Source organism: Molothrus ater, chromosome 1 (genome assembly GCF_012460135.2).
Source record: "Molothrus ater isolate BHLD 08-10-18 breed brown headed cowbird chromosome 1, BPBGC_Mater_1.1, whole genome shotgun sequence".
NCBI lineage: Eukaryota > Metazoa > Chordata > Aves > Passeriformes > Icteridae > Molothrus > Molothrus ater.
Genome location: NC_050478.2, coordinates 118964422 through 118984838, shown reverse-complemented (window position 1 = coordinate 118984838; position 20417 = coordinate 118964422). Strand labels below are relative to the sequence as shown.

The window sequence follows — 20417 nt, the reverse complement described above, 5'->3', positions numbered from 1 at the left end:
ATTCATCAATATATCAAAATACATGTTTGGAAATCACTTGCCAGGCTCAGAAGGAAAATGTCATTGCAGAAAAGCTTTAGTGGGAAAATACAAGATAGAGCAGAATAGCCCAGGTACTGAAAGTATTGTTCTCACAAGACACAGAAAGCATGGGCTTTCTGAGATGGAAGGAATCTGCTTCCTCTGAGGAAGCCTGAGCCTGAGCTCAACAAGCACCAGCACACCCCCAGTCACCAGCACACCCCCAGTGGAAGCAGAATCAAATCCAGGGCTTATTATTCCATTTTCCATCAGGGCAGCAATAACTGCAATTTGAACTAAGCTATAAATAGCTTAACAATAAACAAAAGAAGGGTTTGGCCATTTTTTTAATGAGTCTGTTAAAGACTTTTTCACATCTTTCAAATATACTTAGCCCAGTGGCATCTGTACTTGTAAGAACAGATATTCAGTTACTATATAATTGGGTATGAGTTTTATCTCAGTGACTCTCTTGAGGAATACCCTACCAGTTCTTTTCAATGTAGAGCCCTGTGTAAAATTATACCAGTGTAAATAGAGTGGGAAGACCATTACTTCATTATAGTTCCACAAAGATTTGCAAAACTTAAAACTTCAATCTGTGCATTGTTCATGTTCTGTTCCTGCCAGTGTTATGATTGCTGCAATCCCATGAATCATTCCCAATTTATTGGCACAATTACTCTTACCAGCCTCACTGAAAAGCAAATAAATACTGAAAAGTTAGAGCCAGTAAAATGCCTAGTGCACTCAATCAGAAACCTAAATTACTGTGCACTGGGACTGCCTTGTAAGTCCTTTAGAAAGCACAGGGAATTCCACACTGGATTGCCACTGGACCATTTTGCAGCACATAAAGGGCAGCTGAAGATGATTGGCAATCAGAACTATCAATTAAGTTCCTTAATTGGCAGGAGAAAGTGAGGATGAAATCAGTCCTGGTCCTGAAAACATTTGCAAGGGTGAAGACATTTGAGAGGAGCAGCTCTGCACTTTCCAGGTGAACCACAGCACTGCTGGAATTATGCAGCAGTGTCAGAGTGAACAGGAGTCATTCCTGCATGCCTCTTTCTTTTCAGATGTACCAACAGAAGCCTAAAATTCTGTTGCACGCTGTACACGTGTGTGTGAGGGGTGTTTGTGTGCATACATGTAAGTGGCTGTGTTTCTCATGTGTTATGGGATAAAATCTCAGGTGGTCAGACCTCTGATGATTCCAGTAAGACTAAAGGAGTTTCTACTTCTACTCTCTGCCTTCTGCAATTGGATTTATAATTGAAAACTTATCTATTGACTTTCAGGACTGTTTAGGGGTTTTATGTGTCTATACATGAGTATATGGATATAAAAGGGAAACACACATTTCCTGAAAGAGCCCATGAGCAAAGAGCACCCCTGTTTTCATTATTGACTGCCTTTTTCCTTTTACAAGAGACTCAGAAATGCCAAGCCATTTCAACTGACAGCATCATAACAATAATTGTATTCTGAACTTTACAGTTGATGGAATTTCTTGAAGAAATCCATTCATGGCGATGTTAAGGACAAGGCCATCTTTAACAGATGTATTGCTGGACACAACTCAGTAGGAATAAAAACTGGAATTGCTAGGTAATAAAACATACAACAAAATTACTGTCTTCATGGGGAATAGCACAGATAAATCATAAACTATTTTCTCCACATACTAAATGTAAGTTATGGCAAAGTTATTGCAGTTATTTTCATGACAAACATCAATCATCTCTTTTGATTGATACATAATTGCAGACCTGATGAGAGCACTAAGCATCTTCCTTTCAGGCTAAATGGAAGAAGAAATTAAACATCTGCTTATGAAAAGGTAGTGAGGGACAACTGGAGGCTACTGCTTAAGAAAATGGCTTTAATTTCAAAGACCACCCTAAACACCATGGGTTAAAGAAGCTGGGGATTTATTTCAGTGACTTAAATTAAAAAAATAAGATGGTAGGATTTATGCAGCCATGAGAGTGTTTGTGGGGAAAAACAGTGAGACTCTTTTCTTCCCAGGCTTCCTTTCCGAGCATGGAATGAGCTGGAGGAAAACTGAACTAGTGAATAAAAATCTTCCTGTTCTGTTTTCTGTCTTGGCAGAGCAAAAGAGTTTTCAGTACACCATTTGTGAAAGTGTTTGTATTCTTGGAAAATTATTTGCATAATTTTAACTATGGAGGAAATTCTGAATCCTATTAGTTAAGCACCCAAATATATTTAAAATATTTGTCCTTTTGCTTTGTGCTGACTTTTCCTCACTGTACTGACCAAAACCTAGAGACATGAGTAATGAGTTCAGGCTTGCTATATCTTGGAAGGTGTCCAGGTAAGAGCTGATAGATTTATTTGAGCTGTCTTTAACACCTCAGTTTAAAGAGAAATTGCCTACAAAGAAACTTGGCTTTCCTAAGAAAATATTGTACCACAGAGACTTAAATGGGACAAGTGAGGTTGAAAAAAGAACAGACAGTTAAAAACGACTACTTTTTATGTAGTTAAAGTTAATAATCTCTAACACATTCTTTGTTAAATAAAGCAATAATGTGTTTAAATGCTTTGGTAAAAGAGACTTGCCTGTTTGCTCTTACATACAATTTTTTCCTCATAGAAAGCAATAGGATGCTCATGTCTGCAGTGAGATGCTGGGAAAGATCATTCCCTGTGCATCTGGGGAGCCACCACTATCCCTGAGAACAGGTATTCATGTCATACTTGAGTGGCAGGTGCTGAGTATTTGGTCTCCTCATCCCAACTCTGAACTTGCTGAGAAATCTTGCCTGGGCTCTGCTTATTATCCAGAGGCTTTAAACATCTCAACACCTTTTAAAGGCAATGTGCTGCTTGAAAGACAAGAAAAGATGTGCAAATAAGAGTGTTCTGCAAAGGAAATGAGAATATTTAGGTTTCCAGACATGCTCTAAAGCATATTGCTTTTCCTCTAGCCTCAAGATACCAGGTGAATTTTGAGGGTCCAGTATTTGGCTGTACACTCAGGGAGTTTTGTAGGATTTCTGCATCAGTTTTTTTGTGTAGCTGGAGAATCTTCATTCCACCTAGGAAATCCTACCACCCATACAGCAAATAGAAATCTTTTGGCACTGACTGGTACTCCATAATACTGTATAAAGGCTCATGTGTAGTGTGTGAGGGTAACAATACCCCATCACAGAGAGGGCAGAGAATGGGACAGCAATTTGTTTCACTGCCACTCACTAGCCAGCAGAGCCCAGCATGGAAATCCAAGGCATATTTGTGAGAGGAATGATGTTGAAATAAGAGTGATGACTTCAATAAGACCCTCAGTGTCCATGGGAGATGAAATGATGAAGTGTCCTGAAGATGACAGTGAGTAGAGGATAGTTGCACTTGCTCAGTCCAAATATGCCTGCTCTGAAATCCATCTTCTGTTTGTCAGTTTTTATGTGCTTGTCACACCAAGGACAAGATGACAGCTGCAATATATATATATAAAATGTCTGCTGGAGAGACATGTTCTTTGTTAAATGCTTTGTAAGGCAAAATCCAGCCAGTGACTGGTATTCTGGACAGCACAGGTAACATCTCCCAGAGAATCACTGACTGCTTTGTTTACATTGGAAAGGATGAGAAGTGGGAGTCAAAGGAGCCAAATTACCCAAACAGGGAACTGAGATGAAGCAGAATGATTTGCACTCTAAATATGGGATTTTTTTGTCTCACTTCCAGGACAATGCCAGGAGTGAAATATTGCATTTTCACCAAAAGAGGATAGTAGCAATATGCCACAGATTTCATTAGTTAAAATAAGATTGCTTCTGCTTTAGATATTCACTTACAGGCAGTAATGTGAGGGACAATTAGAATACCTCAGATCTTAAAAAGTCTGGTGATGTTATAACTAACAGTGTGAATATTGGTTGGTTTATCACCTCCATGGTGATGGAGAGTTTCACCAAAATAAATCCTGAGTAACTGTCAAGAACAAATACATATTTCAGGTGTATATCAGCTGTGATTTGTTGGGGATTTTTTTCTATTTCAATTTTGTGTACTTAGATATTGCAGTTGGCCAGGAGAGTTGTTCTTAGCTTGTATGTAGCAATTAGTTTTCATTTTTATGAAGATGGCTAAAGCTGAGCTGATTGATAGACTGTTACTCTAAGAGCAACAAAATTACCCTTTCTGATGTATATTTTTTAGGAATAAATCTTAAAAGTCAAATACACATATGGCATGCTCTTTGTAAAAGTCAAACACACGTATTAACCATGTGTGAAATTACCTATATTGAAATAGGGGGGAATTTCACTGGGTGCCTATAATTTATCAAAATATGAAAGCCAGATAAACTAACAGAGGGTGTCAGTGCAGTGAGATGATCTTTATTCGTAAGCAGCATTTAGCACCATTTAATTCATGACTTTGGTTTCTGCTGACCATCTGTCATAGCTGCTGCCAGCTTCACAAGCCTGGTGAACTTTGCCAGTCCTGTGTCAGACTTCAAAAGATGCTGCACCCAGCCACCAGTATGACCTGGATCCAGAGACCATATTGTGGCAGCATGAAACAAGAGTGGTTTTGGCAAGAACAAGAAGAGGCTGGCCCTGTGTTTCAGTTCTGCTCCTTCCAAAGTAGCAGGCATTTAATTGGATTAACTGAGCTGAGGTCACCATTGCTTGAAGAGGTAGCACCAGGTTCAGCATCAGATGCCCTCTTAGGATATTCTTACTCAAGATCATTTGAGAAATGGTGAGAACTAAACCTGTCTTTCTGTAATCTCTCTGTTGCAAGACTGTACTCCTCTTGTAAATGAGGTCCATAGCAAGACCAAGTAAATGCATTTGATGTTTTCAAATACCTTCTATAGCATAAAAGAAGTGAGAAGATTTTAAAGTATAAATTATAAAAATCTTTTAAGATACCTGGAAAGCAGTGAGCTGTATCAACAGGTTCATCAGTGCAGCCTGGCACAGCTGATGGCAACAAAACAGAAAAGACAAAAAAACAAAAGACATTTATCAAGCGTTAATCCTTTTCAGATTCTCTTTAAGAAATGTGTGGACATGTAGCCAGCATCAATTTCTTATTCAGCTCACAAATGTATTTTTAAGGCCTGTGGATCTTGGCATGCCTCTTTGTCATGTTGATAAAGAGATTATTGCTGAAACTCCCATTTTTAATCTCCTATGAATATCCAGAAGCTCTGGAAAGAGTTTTGTTGACTTGTGTTCTTTCCACTGTTCTCACACTGGCTGAGGAGGAACTGTGCTCACCTCTGTTAAGGAGTATGTGCTAGTACACAATTTTATTACAGGGTGCAGAACACTGAGTTTCAAATACCTTTGAAAAAGGGATTTGCAAGTTTTCTTGCTTTCTTTAAAATTCATGCCCTAAAATTTCCAAGTGTTTTTCAGATTTGGCAACAAAAGGAAGTAAAAATGGACAAGAAACATCCCTTACATATGTGCAGATACAGATAATGCAATAACAATAGTGGTTCAGTAGCTATCATTTTTTTACAAGATTGTAATAACCTGATTATCTTAGTCCTGTTATTTTGACATTTAGTATCAAATTATTATGTATTCATTGTCTTGGTGGCCTGCTATTGACCTCTGATCAGCTTATTATCAAGAATAAAGCTGGAGTATATTTTCCAAACAACACTGGAATGTGCTATGCTTTTTATATCTCTTTAGCATCTTTTGTTGCTTTTGTGAACACAGAAAATGCTTTGCAAAATAAAAAAGACTCATGGATTGAATAGGAGTTGGGAATGTATAGTAGTCTGAGTCTTCCAGCATGAAGCTGGAAGTAGCTTTTGTTTTGATCTGTTTGAGGAGGCATATTCTGAAGACTGTTCTCTGTTCCCACTGGCAAATCTCCCAGGAGAGTTGTGGTAAGCTGGACACAATCAACCCTCAAAATCTGCTCCGTTAGCACAGGTGTCAGGCTGGACCAGCCGATGCAGCTCTGTTGTCTCTACCATGCCTAGAGGGTTGGCCCTACCTTCGAGCACGCCTTCTCCTGGGCTTCCCCACCTACACTGAATGCATGTGAATTACAGGTTGGTTCCTGCACTACAGGTGGACTTGTGGCAGCCCAGCAGCCCCATCCACATCGTCGAAGGCGCAGTCGCTGACGTGCGAGTCCCGCAGAACACGACGCGGAGCCTGCTGCCCTTCCTCCAGCAAGCAAACATCCAGTACACGTAAGCCCACGCTCCACTTCGCATGCCTCACTCCTGAGAGCTGGCCTTGGGGCAGGTCTGCACCTACCAGCCAAGAGTGCTCGAAAATACCTTCCACATCCCAGCAATTAGGCTGGCAGACGGCTCGGCATTGCCCAGAAAACAACCGCTTTAATGGCAGAGCAGCAAATCTCCCACAGGCAGCAGCTTTAATTAAATGTCCTCCTTTGGAGTCAAGCTGAAGTGTTTTCAATGTATGTGAAATCACATCTGTTAAGAGAGGGTTGGTAATTACTAATTCTGCAGCCTGCTCTGCCTCTTTCTTTATTTAGCACAAGCAAGGTTTATTTACAAGTGAGCTGCAAATGCAGAGGCAAAACTTCTGCATCAATTATACAGGAATGACTTCTATTATTCTAGTGACCAATGCAAGGCACACAGTACAAATGCAGTACATATTTATAATGCTTCTTAAAAAAAATTCAAGGTAATTTTGGAGTATACTTATCCTTTCATATTTATCCATATGATGTACTGACAAAAGTAATGATCTTGTTTTAAAGCCTTCTCAATGGCATGACTAAGCATCTGAATAATCAGCTCATGAGTTCTCAAACATTTGCTGAATGAAGACCTACATGAGGTTATTTATACTTATTTCTCAGTGATAAAAGGATGGTGTAAATCATCATGTAGATGTATTTATATATACGTATGTATAGTACTCATCACAATCCCATTTTTATTATAACAATGCTCTCTTCTTAATTAGTTGTTCTGAAAATACAGAAACAAACATAAGGAAATTAGGTACACAAGTTCCATAGCTGCAGTTCAGAGTGACTTTCATGTGGGTTCAGCACTGCTTTGGTTTTGTTTATGTTTAAAACTGAGATGGGGCTTTTTCTAATTGTTTTCCTGTGCTTATAAAAAAATGTTCCCTAATTACTGTGACCCAGCAGTTGTATTCATGTCTGCTGCTGTTCCTGCTCACAGTAATCACCTTCAATTAAATGACAGAAGGACATTTTATATGTGTTATAAACACTCTCTGTGCTTGAAGACCTCTGCTTGGGTTGCAAAGCAATGTGCAAGCACAAGATCTGCCAGAGCAAAAGGTTTCAGCAGTTTACCTCAGAAAACATGCTGCAAACACTGGATTAATCTTCCACAGAGAAAATCTCTCTGACTTTTGGCACACAAGTTATATGCACTTGGAAGGAAACTGAGCAGCATTTTACCCGGTCCAGACTTGTCCTTTGCTCTCCCTCTTATTCTCCTTGCTGTCTGTTTCGGATGGTCCCAGCCATTAGGAACAAAACCCTGCAAAGCATGTGCTTGTCCTGACAAGCCTCCTGAGATCTGTAACTCCACAAAAGCCAGGAGGAATCACCATGAGAGCAATAACAGCCATAGTCAGGGAGCAGCAGGAGCAGGCTGGCCAAGCACAGCCATGCTCACAGCACAGCTGGGATGGGGACCACAGCCCTGAGCTGAAGTGCAACTCCACAGCAAAGATTTTGTACAGCTCCTTTTCACGTAGCTGATTTTCAGAGGTTTTTTTTAATTATTTTTTCCCCACACACTCAATGGAGTCAAATTTCTACATCCCTTTTGGAACTGGAAAAGTCTGAGCCGAACTCCAGGTAAAATTTCAGCTTGATGCAGTGATGCTTACCTGAATTATGACACATTTACAAAATCAGGAAGCATTTCAACATCTAATAATGACCAGCCCTTGCCTGTAAAACAGGCTTATCTCTTTTAGGGTTTGCCTTCCTGACAAGATGAAAACAAGCCAGGTATCAGATAAACTCTCTGCACCAAGTTGCCTCAGTTGTAAGCTTGTTCGGTAAAGAAGCCGCTTATGTTGCATTCAGACCTGAGGGACTTAAGAGCCTTTGTGTTATAAGCACACACAGTACATAGTCATTTTAAAGTAAAGAAAAATTATCAAATCTCATCCAGAGTACAGAGTGAGCTTGATTCTGGTAGGTGCTTACCCTAATCAGAATTCTGCGAAGCAGTCCAGCTTTTGTTTTAAACTATTAGATGCCCTAATGACTTGAATAAAATCACTCCTTTAATGAGCTCTACAGTACAGGTCTTATGCATACATAGCACCTTGCAAGTCAAGACTATAATCCTTTAGTTTACTTAATGAATGTTGCTGATGTAGAACAATATAATTCCTAATTATACAACTACTTCACTCATGCATTGGAAGATGGGAATAACCTTTTCTTTGATTCTATATGCAGATAGACCTATTACCTTTGAGGCATCTGCTGCAGAGCTGAGTTAGGAGCAGAGTAAATGCCATTTCTTTCCATCTTTTTCCAATCACAGAAGCTAATGCCTATAAAAATGTAAAAGGTTGAATGTGACTGTCTTTTTATGGGAATGGTGAATTAGTGGCATGGTGATTACACATTGCCATGCTTTAGGAGAAGAGGGCATACAAGGATGACTCAGTTTTAGAGAAATGTTGTTACACATATCTGTGACAGTATTCCCAGCTTCTGCTACTCTCTGGTGGGATGGATGCATGCTTCAGCTTCTTCATTATAACTATTTTTACATGTTTTCTATATTATAATTTTGTATTTGCGTCATTTTTTATTTTTGCCATAAAACAGAAAAGTTTCAGCTTACACAACCCTTCCTGCGTTTTACTCTTAATGCAAAGAACCTCTCACTTTTGATGCAAGTATATTTAAATTTCACTTAGCATTTTTCATATTTTTCCTGATTTATTTTAACAAAACTGGCAAACAACTACAGCAGAGCAAATAATGTAAACAACAAAGCCCACCTTAGACTTTTTGCTTGCTTTTTTTTTCTTGTTTCAGACAGAATGATAATGCTACCAAATTTTTAATTTTTTGGTTTTGCCTCTACAACTTGTAGATATATGTAATGTTCCATGACACTCCCAAGAGAAAGTGTTTCCATGTTTTCCTAAGCTTACAAAGATTTTTGAAATGGTTTGAAATCAGTTTTTAAGATCTATGATCACATTGTATAATTGGGTTATAAAAGAAGACAGTAAATGTTGCTCCATAAACAAATGAAAGTGGGTGCTTCTTCACATTGGCTACATGATTTACATCATTCTGGTTCAGTCATTTAACAAGCTTATTGTGTTTTTGAAGGCACTCTTACATTTCAAAGCATGTGGAGTATTTATTTGGCAGCTTTTATTCAAGTGAGCCTGAAGCACTCTATTGTCAAAATGTAACAGATGCAGTAAAGTCAGGATGGTTTAACTTCTGCGATATTTCTCCTAAACGTGATTGTTGTTCTGATTTAGACTGTGTGCTCTTCTAGTTTTTCAATAATACCACTATCTTTTTTTAGGATTCTTATATCAGACCTACAGCAAGCAATAGAAAACCAAACTGCAGGGAGGTCCCATAGGAGTCGAAGGTCCCTCCCTGGGTATAACTATGAAGTGTACCACTCCCTGGAAGAGGTGAACTAAAATTCATATTGTGCCTCTTATCTACTGCAATGTTGTGTTTAGTAAGGCTAAGGTTTCATTCTCCCTGCAAGTTCTGGTACCTGTCCATCTTCAGGAATGTTCTAAGTGTTTCTTCTTCAAAAATAGGCACTTCCTTAAAAAAAATCTATTTAATATTTGTATTCAAGGTTTATCTTTACATGTAACTGTCTTTCAGAGCATCTGAGTTTTGTTTTTAAAGTAGGTCTTTTACTCTGGTTGAATAAGAGATTTCAGTCAGTGATTGGTCACACTAAGTAATTTAATTAAGCAATACAAGTAAATATTAAAGTATTTGCACAGGAGGTACAAATACGTAAAAACACTTAGATACGAACTCATTTATGAAGAATACTATCCTAGATGATAGCTGGGTGAATAATTCCTGTTGATTTTAGTGTGCTCACCCACACAGTTTCAGTCTGCACAAAGTCAATAGGCTGAGCATGGAGAGTGCTGCACCACAGGATCTGGTGCCAACTAAACAAATACTGCAGGTAGCCCTGAGTCCTGCATGGAAATCTTTTTGCCATTGTGTTCTGGCAGGAAGAAACATGGACCATCTTTCTTCATGCCATTAATATTTAGTGGCAATGGTGGATTAGCCACATCCCTATATTTTCGACGAAGAGCTTATGTATTCCAGTAATACCCAACAATGAAATGGAAAAAAAAAAATCCCATGTGAAGGCTGCATCCAGCCTCTGGCTATAGAGCTATGAGTACCAAATAAAAGCATGGTTAAAGTGTGAAAACAAAAACAAACAAGACAAAAATAAAAACTACAGGAAAATCAAAAAATAGAGAGAGGACAGAAAGCTGAGCCAAATAAATGTATTGCAGTTTCTTCCCATGAAATGTAAAGATTGAAGCAATGATTTTATTTTTGTGTTTGCAGATCGAGGACTGGATGCATTATCTGAATAGGACTTATTCAGATCTTGTTCACATGTTCTCTCTTGGAAAATCCTATGAAGGGAGACCACTGTATGTACTCAAGGTAAAGATTAAATAGTCATTAATGAGACTAAAATCTGGAATCAGAGACAGACACTTTATGTTGCAGCATGTACACCAGAGACACAGCTTAATAGTGCTTCCTAAGGATAAGCTGCTAAAATCTAAGCATCTTTCTGAATGTCATCTTTAATGAAAAATGGGAAAAAAACTGGAAAATTAATAGCCAAATCTTATTTACCTGGATTGGATATGAATGGAGAAAGATAACAGAACAAGTTCAATTACCAGGATTTGGATTTAAGTGGATTGCAAAGCTTTTTGTTTATAGACAACTAGGAGAGCAGTTATGCTGGAGAGAGATCCCAGAGGACTGTGGAGCCCTTCTCAGCATGTGCCACAAATTCTGCTTCTTTACCTACTGACAAAATTTCAGGGCTTTGTGCTCTCAACTTACATTATTAGGACCACAAATTAGAATGTGTCTGCAAGATGCAAAAAATCTTACTTTCAATGTATTTTCTTTTCGCCTCCTATTGAAGAGTTCTGAAAATTTGATTCACTATCATGCAATTCATGTAGTGTCCTTGCTCCTCACCCTACTCCATGTAATAATCCATAAAAAAGGAACTTACAAATCTCACTTCTGCTGCAATTTTTTCCCATAAGTCAGCCTCATTATCGTGGCACACCTACCTAACATTATCTTGGCCATACCTTTTAAAACAGTAAATTTGTGTTCCTTTTTATGAGGAAATTCACAATGGTTTAGCCTCTCTCATATTCTATTATTTTGTCATTATTGTGTTTTCACTCATGCAATGCAATCTATTGGTATTTTGTGAATATTCACACTTCAAGTTAGGTAAAAGATCACGGCCCTACAAGAAAGCTGTCTGGATAGACTGTGGGATTCATGCAAGAGAGTGGATTGGCCCAGCTTTTTGCCAGTGGTTTGTGAAAGAAGTAAGTGTTTAAAATTTACAGTCATACAGTTCTTTCTGTTAAGTAAACTTTGCATTTTTGCTGTACCAGATCTAACACATTACTAATATGGAAAGTAACTAGCTATTATACCTCTCTTTTGAAAAATTATTTGTGGAATACTTAAGTGCCTAATAAACAAAGCTGTTAGTTACAGCCAGACACAGCTAGACACAGGACAAAAATATGCCAGACACATACTGGCAGAGATATGAAGTAGGATTTTATTCCAAGACCTAAAAGTGTGAAGGTTTTCAGTAATTTTGGTAATTGCCCAGGTAAATCAGTGCCAGTGTGTATACTGTTTCAGATCAGTTCAGCAGTATCTTTGTTTTAAGGACTTAGTTTAAAAGAGACATTTCTCTTTTGTGTAATTCCATAGGAATAGAAGGTTAAAATCACAGAATCATGAATTAGAATCACAGAATTTTTTAGGTTTGAAAACACCACAAAGATCATCATGTCCAATTGTTAACCTAACACTGCCAAGTCCACCACTGAGCTGTCACCCCAAGTGCCACATCTACACATCTTTTAAATACCCCCAGGAATGGTGACAAGCATTTCCCTGGACAGCCTGTTCCAGTATTTGACAATGCTGTCAGTGAAGAAATTTTTCCCAGTATCCAAGCCTCCCCTGGCTCAACTTTGGGCCGTTTTCTCTTTCCTATCACTTGTTACTTGAGATGAGAGGCTGGCTCCCACCTGGCTACAGCCTCCTCTCAGGTAGTTGTAGAGAGCAATAAGGACCCTCCTGAGCCTCCTTTTCTCTAAAGGCCCTCAGATCCCTCAGCTGCTCCTGGTCACATTTGTTCTCCAGACCCTCACCAGCTTCAGTTCCCTTCTCTGGACTCACTCCAGAACCTCAATGCCTCTTTTGTAGCAAGGGGCCCAGAACTGAACACAGGATTCAAGGTGCGGCCTCACCAGTGCCTAGTACAGGGGGACAATCACTGCCCTGGTCCTGCTGGCCACACTATTGCTGATACAGGCCAGGTGTCACTGGCCTTCTTGGCCCCCTGGGCTCACACTGGCTCATGTTCAGCTGCTGTCAAACAGCACTCCCAGCTCTTTTTCCAATGGGCACTTTCCAAGCACTCTCCCTCAGCTGGTAGCACTGCATGGGGTCTTTGTGACTCAAGAGCAGGATCTGGCACTTGGCCTTTCTGAATAGTCGGTCTCAACCTGTCAAGAATTCATCTACCCTGATTCATGATGGCAACTGTCATAGTTTTTCTGCTGTGCAATGGCTTCCAGCTCCTGCTTGTTGCCCATCCTCTGTGTATTGGTATAAATGTGCTCCAGTTGGGCTACTGATCCGAATGCCTTCTGCAGGGAAGAAGCTCTAATTCCTACATGACCAGTTTTAGGCACTTCTGTGGTTTCTAACACATCAATACCCTTCTGTCTTTGCTGTCACATGGATCTCCATCCCCAGCCTCCACTGTGATGGCAGACTGAAGGACCTGTCTAGAACACCATCCCTCAAACATCCGTATGGTGCCCCCAGGCTTATCAAGCCTGGTTTTAACCTCTTCCACCTTCAAATCCAGTTTAAAGCTCTTTCAATAATACCTCTTAACTTATGATCAAAGAGCGTTTTCCCCCTTTGAGATGGGTACACACTGGGAAGCCTGCTGTTGTGTAAACCAACCCATGGTCAAAACCCCCAAAATTCTGCCAGTGGCATCAGTCTTGGAGCCAGGGATTGATCTGCTGGCTGTTCTTCTTCATAGATGGATTTCACCTGAAATGATGAATTTCGTATTATCTGAAAAGCAAGTGATCCAGTGTTTCTTTGATTCTATCTTATTGGGTTTAATTCTCCCTTTATTTTTGATGTCTAGTGTTTAGTCTCCATACTTATCCATTTGCAGTTTTCAAATGAGAGGTGAAATCAAATGGAATTGGAATTTTGCTTCCAAATTGTCTGTTTCTGTTTTGGTTCTGGTTTGTTGTTTTTTGTGGGGTTTTTTGTTTTGTTTTCATTTGTTTGGTTTTGGTTTTTTGGGGTTTTTTTTAATATCAGCACTTAAACTCTTCTGATTTGGGATTCATTACAGATGCATTATACATACAGATGCATCATATTACGGGGTTTTGCCATTTCCCTTAGCCAACAAACTTTTGTTCAAGATGAGACATTAGCTGCACAATGGAGACTACCTTGCAATGTAAGTGGCAGAAGTCAAAAGTGGCTTAAAAATATCCCCACAGGTGTGCTTTGAGTACTTTGCATGCCATGTTTTTGCAGAAAATAAGGGTTGCAATACACTTTTACAAGCTTCTTCCTATAAACACACAGTTTTCTCATTTTTATTCCCACCCATCTCAGTGTAATTCTACAATGTATTAATACCTCCTCTGATTTTGTGGGAGTAAACTTCTGTATCATCAACACCCTAATGCTGAGATGGTCATATAAGCATGTGTGGCCTACCCTTGGGAATCCCAACAGTGCATAGGAAAGGTACAGAAATAATGAGGCCACTACAGTTTGGATAAGCCTGTCACCAAAAATCGGCTAAATGGCATTCAGGAGCTGTTCTCTAAATTTTGGTGTGCAGCAATTGTGTGTCATCTTGTTAAGACTTCTGTTAATGTGAAGATGAACTAACTTGCAATTTCTGAGCAGCTTTCCCACCCAGGAGAACATGCTGCAGTAAGGATGGAAGCTGGGACAGAAAGGCACTGGTGGGAAGCCTATTGTTCAAATTCCTCTTTCTTCCCAAAGCTTCCCCATAAAGCAGTACAATGTGGCAGTAGGGTAAAAAATCACAAGACTTCTCTGCAAACCTTATAGAACAATATAGGCTATGGATGTATATATAAAAACCTTCTGGCTGTTTTTTGAGATCTTCAGAGAGTAGCTTGTAAGGCTGCTTCTCTAATTATGTAAAAACATTTTCCTGGATTAAAAGCAGTCTCCACAGAGCTCTTTCAGACTACAAGAATGTACCACCTTTGTCTGCCCATCCCTTTTTAGAGCAGTATTTCAATCCAACATTAGAGCAAAAAGCATCAGGAAGAGAATACATTATGCTCATAGTCTCATCATATTAAAAACAACTGGCTAAGGAGGAGAGAGGAGATTATTAGATTGCTTGGTTTAGGATATTATTTTTCTCATTGTATGAATTAGAAATTTTTAGTAAGAACACTGGGAAAACTGAAGGTCTTTCTGTGCTTCAAACTCTGCAATTCTCTTTTGCTGGCAAATTCTTCCCTTAAGCACCTCTGCAGCCTGGCAGCTCAGTTTTCCATCCTCCCTGGTACTTACGGGCAGTTCTGAGAAAGGGCTCTCAGCTTGGTAACAGATTTTTCCTGGCATGTTTGTTCACTCTAAGGAATAGCACCACGAGTCCATTGATTTAAGGCAAGCAAGAAGTAGTGTTGGATTTACATGATGTTGGCTTCTTTTCTAACAGGAACAGCATACATGCATTCCTTTACTATGCAGGCAGCCTGTAATGTCTTAGCAAGCTTTCACTTCACCCTGTGATCTCTGACACTTATTTTTATTGAATATATACATGTTCCTGTGTACAAGAAGGCTTTTCAGGCAATTTAGCTTAGGAAGAAAACTCTCTATGCATGAATGTCACTTAACATTCAGGCCTCAGACTGGGTGCCTCAAATGTAACCAAATACTCCAATTCAATTTGGGAACCCTCATTATCTGGTTTGCGCCTCTAGAAGTGGCAGTTTCTGGGTGACAGTGGATTTGCTGCAGGCAACAGGAGAGCACCTCCAAAGGGTGGAGGTGCCACTGAGCAGCTGCTCATGTGTTTTTCCTGGGCATGGCAGCAGCTCCCTGCTGTCTACAGAGAATCTGGAATTGTTCAGCTAAACTGGACCTGGCTCCCACCTACTTAGAAATGCAAAACAGACTAAAGCAGATCAGACTTGGGAAGTGAGGAGGTAAGGCTGGAGCATGGGAAGGCAAGAGGCTGCCTGCTGTGCAGGCTTGTTCTGTATTTGGGCAATTACAATAATTAGGAAAAAAGAAAATAAGAACTAGAGAAAAATTTATAGAGAAGTTACATATTTAAAAGAGAAAAAGAATGCACAGGATATTATGTGATAATATATTTCAAAGTACAAAAGCAACCTACTCACATTTTGAAACAAACTAAAGGACAGCAAAGACAATGGTTTGGGGAGTTGTGGGTTTTGTTTAGTTTTCTGTGTGTTGTTTTGGTTTTTTTTTTCCTTATAATCTACTCCAGAATGAGCTCTAGCTTGGCTCTGTGTTCCATAGGCCTGATGTTAATAACAACATCACTGTTTGTTTCTGTGGAAGGCGCCCCTAAAAGTCTGTAGTGTCTCAGCTAAAAATAATCAGATGTTCTGTCAGGATTAGCTGTACTGCTGGCCTCTGGCAAACCTCACCTCATTGTCATTGAACTTCAAGTCAAGAAAGGGGACACCCTGCACACAGGACCAGAATTTTAGGTACCTTCTAATGAGCCACAGAGGAGTGGCTGCCCCTGTACCGTAGTGAAGTAGCAGTCAGGTCACAGTAGAATTCCATCCAATTCATGCCTTACTCAGCTGGAAAGTGATGGAACAGGGGCTCTGAAAGTGGAAACATGGCAAGACCTGTGGTGGAGTAGGGAAGCAAGACAAACTGTAAAAGGAAACAGAACTGATTACATGTGGGCTACTTTGAAGGCAACCCACAAAGATAAATGAACCCAGAACTTGTGTCCACAGCAAGAGGTTCAGGGGAAAAAAAAAAAAAAAGAAAGAAGAAAGGTTTGTTAGCCTAGAATTTTAAAAAGAGTACATGGGATCTAATACATGAATATGTGTTGGTAAATATTATTAACTGAAAGATACTCTAATATGTGTAACTACTTTGTAGAAAGCAGTAGACTTTAGAAACAAAATTCAGATATATAATGTATTTATCCAAAATTAAATAACCCTCACCGAAAAAAAAGACATAATAGCTATAGCTATTTTGCAAAAATACAGTTATATATGTACATATGTTAAGTAAGAACATTTAACTCCTATTTGTTGTGAGAGGAGAAGTAGAATTCAGCTATCAAATCATCCTGACCTTAAATTTAGGATTTTACCATTTCTTTAAAAATCTGAAATATGGTTCACAGGCTGCTATTCAAATTAACATCAAACCTAGATTCTGTTTCAATTTTAGTGAAAGCAGATGAGGATTCCCATTACATCTGGTTTGACTTTCTTCCCTCTAATAAATGCTGCCATTTGATCCATTTCAATGATGTATAACCTTGAGATGTCTTTCATACAATATTTTCAGAACACAGCATAGCTGAGATGTGACTTTGAGTTGAGTTATTCTTTATTTCTGATGCAGGAATTTGTATTTCAAGATTAGAAAATTCAAGAAATGTAATTAAAAATCTTCAAGAAGCATGCACTGATTGTTCTTGACAAAATGTTTTAAGAATCCAGCGTCACCTGTAATGTCTTTTAAGATCAAATGCATCTCCCTAAAGGAGTGACCTCATCAGGGCCTCAAATGAAGGTGAAAATAGTCTCACACTTTGGAAATGCAGTGACCTTCACCACCTTCTTCTCCCATCCTCAACAATGGTCACAATTATTTGAGTTCCCAAATTATTCAAGATAATGCGTTTGGACTTCATCATCCTCCCAGGGAGCAAACATGTAGCCCCAGAAAAAGAAATTAAAGGCTGAGGGCAGTTCTCAGAGGTATTTTGTTGTTTGTTGGGTTTTTTTTTTCATGCTGACATTGGTATTGATTTATTCCAAAACCAGGCTAGAAACTCATCTTTTCACTCCATAATAATGAGCCAAGAGAGACACACAGACTGTGTAAGAAGCAAAGTGGCAACATCTGCCCCCACTATTCCCAGCCTGAGACTGATTTATGAGTCACCTCGTGGGATGCATATGGGATGCATACTGCCAATTAGCCAGCCATTAGGCTTGTGGACCAGGCCCCAGAGAGCAGTCTTTACCAGGAATTTTGCAGCATTCAAGACCTCAGATTCTTCCTCAAGAATGTTTATGAAGTGTTTGAGTGCAGCCAGCTAGAGGAGCAGCACAGAGCCAGAGCTCAGTCAGGACAGCAGTGCACTCAGATGCAGGGCCAAGCAGGAGACACAGACAGTGTTAAAAAGGGTTGGCTCTTCTTCTGCTCTGCTCAGGCCATGTGCTCAGAAGGCAATAAAGCTGTAAGTATTCTTAGTTTAAGATCTGCTGAAAGCCAGTGTAGCACTTATACTCATTCTACAAAATTCCACAGTCCGTGTCCTGATGGACAAAACATCTGCAATCTCCTGCATCGACAGTCAGAGCAGCACTCAGTCATTCATTCCAGTGCTGAAGCCCACACTGTCAGGAAAACAGCTTCACATTCTGGATCATTGCTGGGTCTTGCTGAGCTCCATCAAAATCAGCAGTCCTTTAGGATTTAGAAAATTTCTTTCCCTCTGTTGTCTGTAACTACCAGAGCCTTGAAATACTGCCTAATTATCAAATTCAGATATCAGTTTTTTCACCCACTTCAGAAATAGTCTGATCTTGGGGGCGTGCAAGATAGTTATGTGAAGCAACACAATAATGTTTCCTAAAGATTATACACTTGATCTATCACTTGTCAACCAACTAAAGTCTTTTGAACAGGTACAACTGAAATGCTGTGTTCCCACATCCCAGGGGTTCAGACTAAGATTATTTCAAAGGATGCTCATTACACCTAAATTTAGTTATTCTTTGAGACAATGTGTTCCACCCACCGTGATAGGCTTTCCGTCTCCATTTTTTGGAGTTCTCCAAGTGGAAATTTTGAACCACAGAGGAAAGAAAGCAAGGACCTGACTGCCTCTCCATATAAATCAGACATTTGGGCCAGTCCTTTCCTGGGTACAGGTATGCCACTGTTCCTAAAGTATCTTTGACTGATGGTCCTCAAAAATCTGAAGAGCTTTTGAAAAAGGTTGAAATATTCCATAGTGAATGAGAGGCATGCAAGGCCAAAACAAACATTATACCTGCAGCTTTTTCCTTTCACCCTTTAGCTGGATGCTCTTTCTTTCCAAAATCTGTTCCCTTCAGCTAAAGCTCTTTAGCTGATGTTGGCTTGATGTGAAATATTTGCTGCTCTTTAAATAATTGCATCTTCTTACTGTGTGAAATCTTCCTATCTGGGTTTTCCTCCAGTTGATGAATTTTTAGTTTACCCTTGGTTTAGGAGAGGCAGAAGCTTCCCAGGGCTGTTTTACCCCCCCTTGCAGCCTCCTTCACAGGTGCCACTGGTGGTGATGGCACCACAAAAACTGGGTTTTTTTCACCTTGAAGGACCAGTCATCTGGTGACAATCTCTCCACGAATGTCTGCAGCTCTTTCAGTAAACACAATACAATCATTGGAGCTTAACTTTAATCGTTTACCAGATTCTAGTCTCCCAGCTGTCTTTTTAGCTACCTAATTTCAGAAAAAAAAAATAAAAAATTGGACTTCTCTGAGTGCTCCCTGTATATTCATTATCTGAAAAAATCCATCTGTTTCATTCTGCCATATCTATATTTGAAACACTCAGCCTTATTTGTCTTTAGCTAATTCATCCTTCTCTGTCAGGAGCTTCTGCCTGAAACACTGTTTGTTTTTTCTCCATCAGAGATCACCTCTTCCAGCCTCTTCACTCAGCACTTCATTCATCAGCCTTTCAGCAGCAAGAGGCACTGGTACCAATGCAGAATTTGTTTTATCCTCATGATTTTTTCCATCCTGCAAATGCTGTTCTTGCCTTTTGAAGTTCATGTGCAGTGTTCACACCTACGTGTAGTAGTTTCTGCTTCTACTCAACGTCTCCCTGCCATTCCAGAGCTGTTTCAGTTCTGAATGTGCTCCCTTTTTTTGGCAGCCATCCTATACACCACTTCTCTCTGAGTATCTGCATCTCTCTAGCACATGCTTGCTACTGAAAGTCTGCACCAGTTCTGAGGGTAAGGAAACTAAAGTAGCAGGGAACACTATCAACAAGAGTTTCCTGATCTGGGGCCTCGGTTGTGATGCCTTTTTTTTTTTATGGACAAAATCTAAGCCAATGCCAAAAAGTTGGAGTGCAGTACCATGGTATCACCACAACGAGGCATGTGATGCATTGTTTTGAAGGCAACTGTGGCAAACCATTTTTATGCTGTGAAGTATCTCTGTCTCTTGATCCGTGGTGAAATTTCCCAGGTTTTATTCAACAATAAGACAGTTTAGGGAAGAATCTTTCCTTTGCTGTCACACCTTGACGATAACAAATAAAAAAAACCAGTCAAAATTGTTTTTCAGTTTTCCAAAAGGAAGTACTGCATTATTTTTTGTGTGCACTTTCAGCTACTCAGCTGCATCTTTCTAACTACCCATGACCTTAAGAAGGTAAAAAGTGCTTTAATTTTGCTTGCAGCTATTAATTTTTCACAATGTAAGTTAGATCTTGATGAAAGAAAAGTAACACTGCAGCTGTGTTTTGCCTGTAATAGGAATTCCTCAATGACACTTGCTCCTGTAAATTCTTATTTAAGTATTCATCACTAGGACATTCAGATTCTACCCCCTGAAGGCTTTTAGGCTGCTGGGTATGTTCTTCTTCAAGACATGAAAAGAATTCACATTGTTGTTCCAAGACATTAGTTGCCCTGAGGAAGAAATTCTGCTCTGTATTTTAGCAGTCCACTCCTGTATGATGGTACTGAGTAATTAGGGCCTCAGTAAAACTGCAGATATGCAGAAACACTACTGAGCATGAAAAAGGACTGTGAA

General features: G+C 39.5%; 1 protein-coding gene across 1 annotated transcript in view; it reads left to right on the top strand.

Moving 5' to 3' along the window:
- Positions 1–20417, top strand: part of CPA6 (carboxypeptidase A6) — an 80870-nt gene that overhangs the window by 42631 nt on the left and 17822 nt on the right. The window contains exons 3-6 of the mRNA XM_036395663.2: positions 6102–6226; positions 9566–9680; positions 10606–10707; positions 11526–11630. Of these exons, the coding sequence (XP_036251556.1) occupies positions 6102–6226; positions 9566–9680; positions 10606–10707; positions 11526–11630 (447 nt within the window). The remainder of the gene's footprint in view (positions 1–6101; positions 6227–9565; positions 9681–10605; positions 10708–11525; positions 11631–20417) is intronic.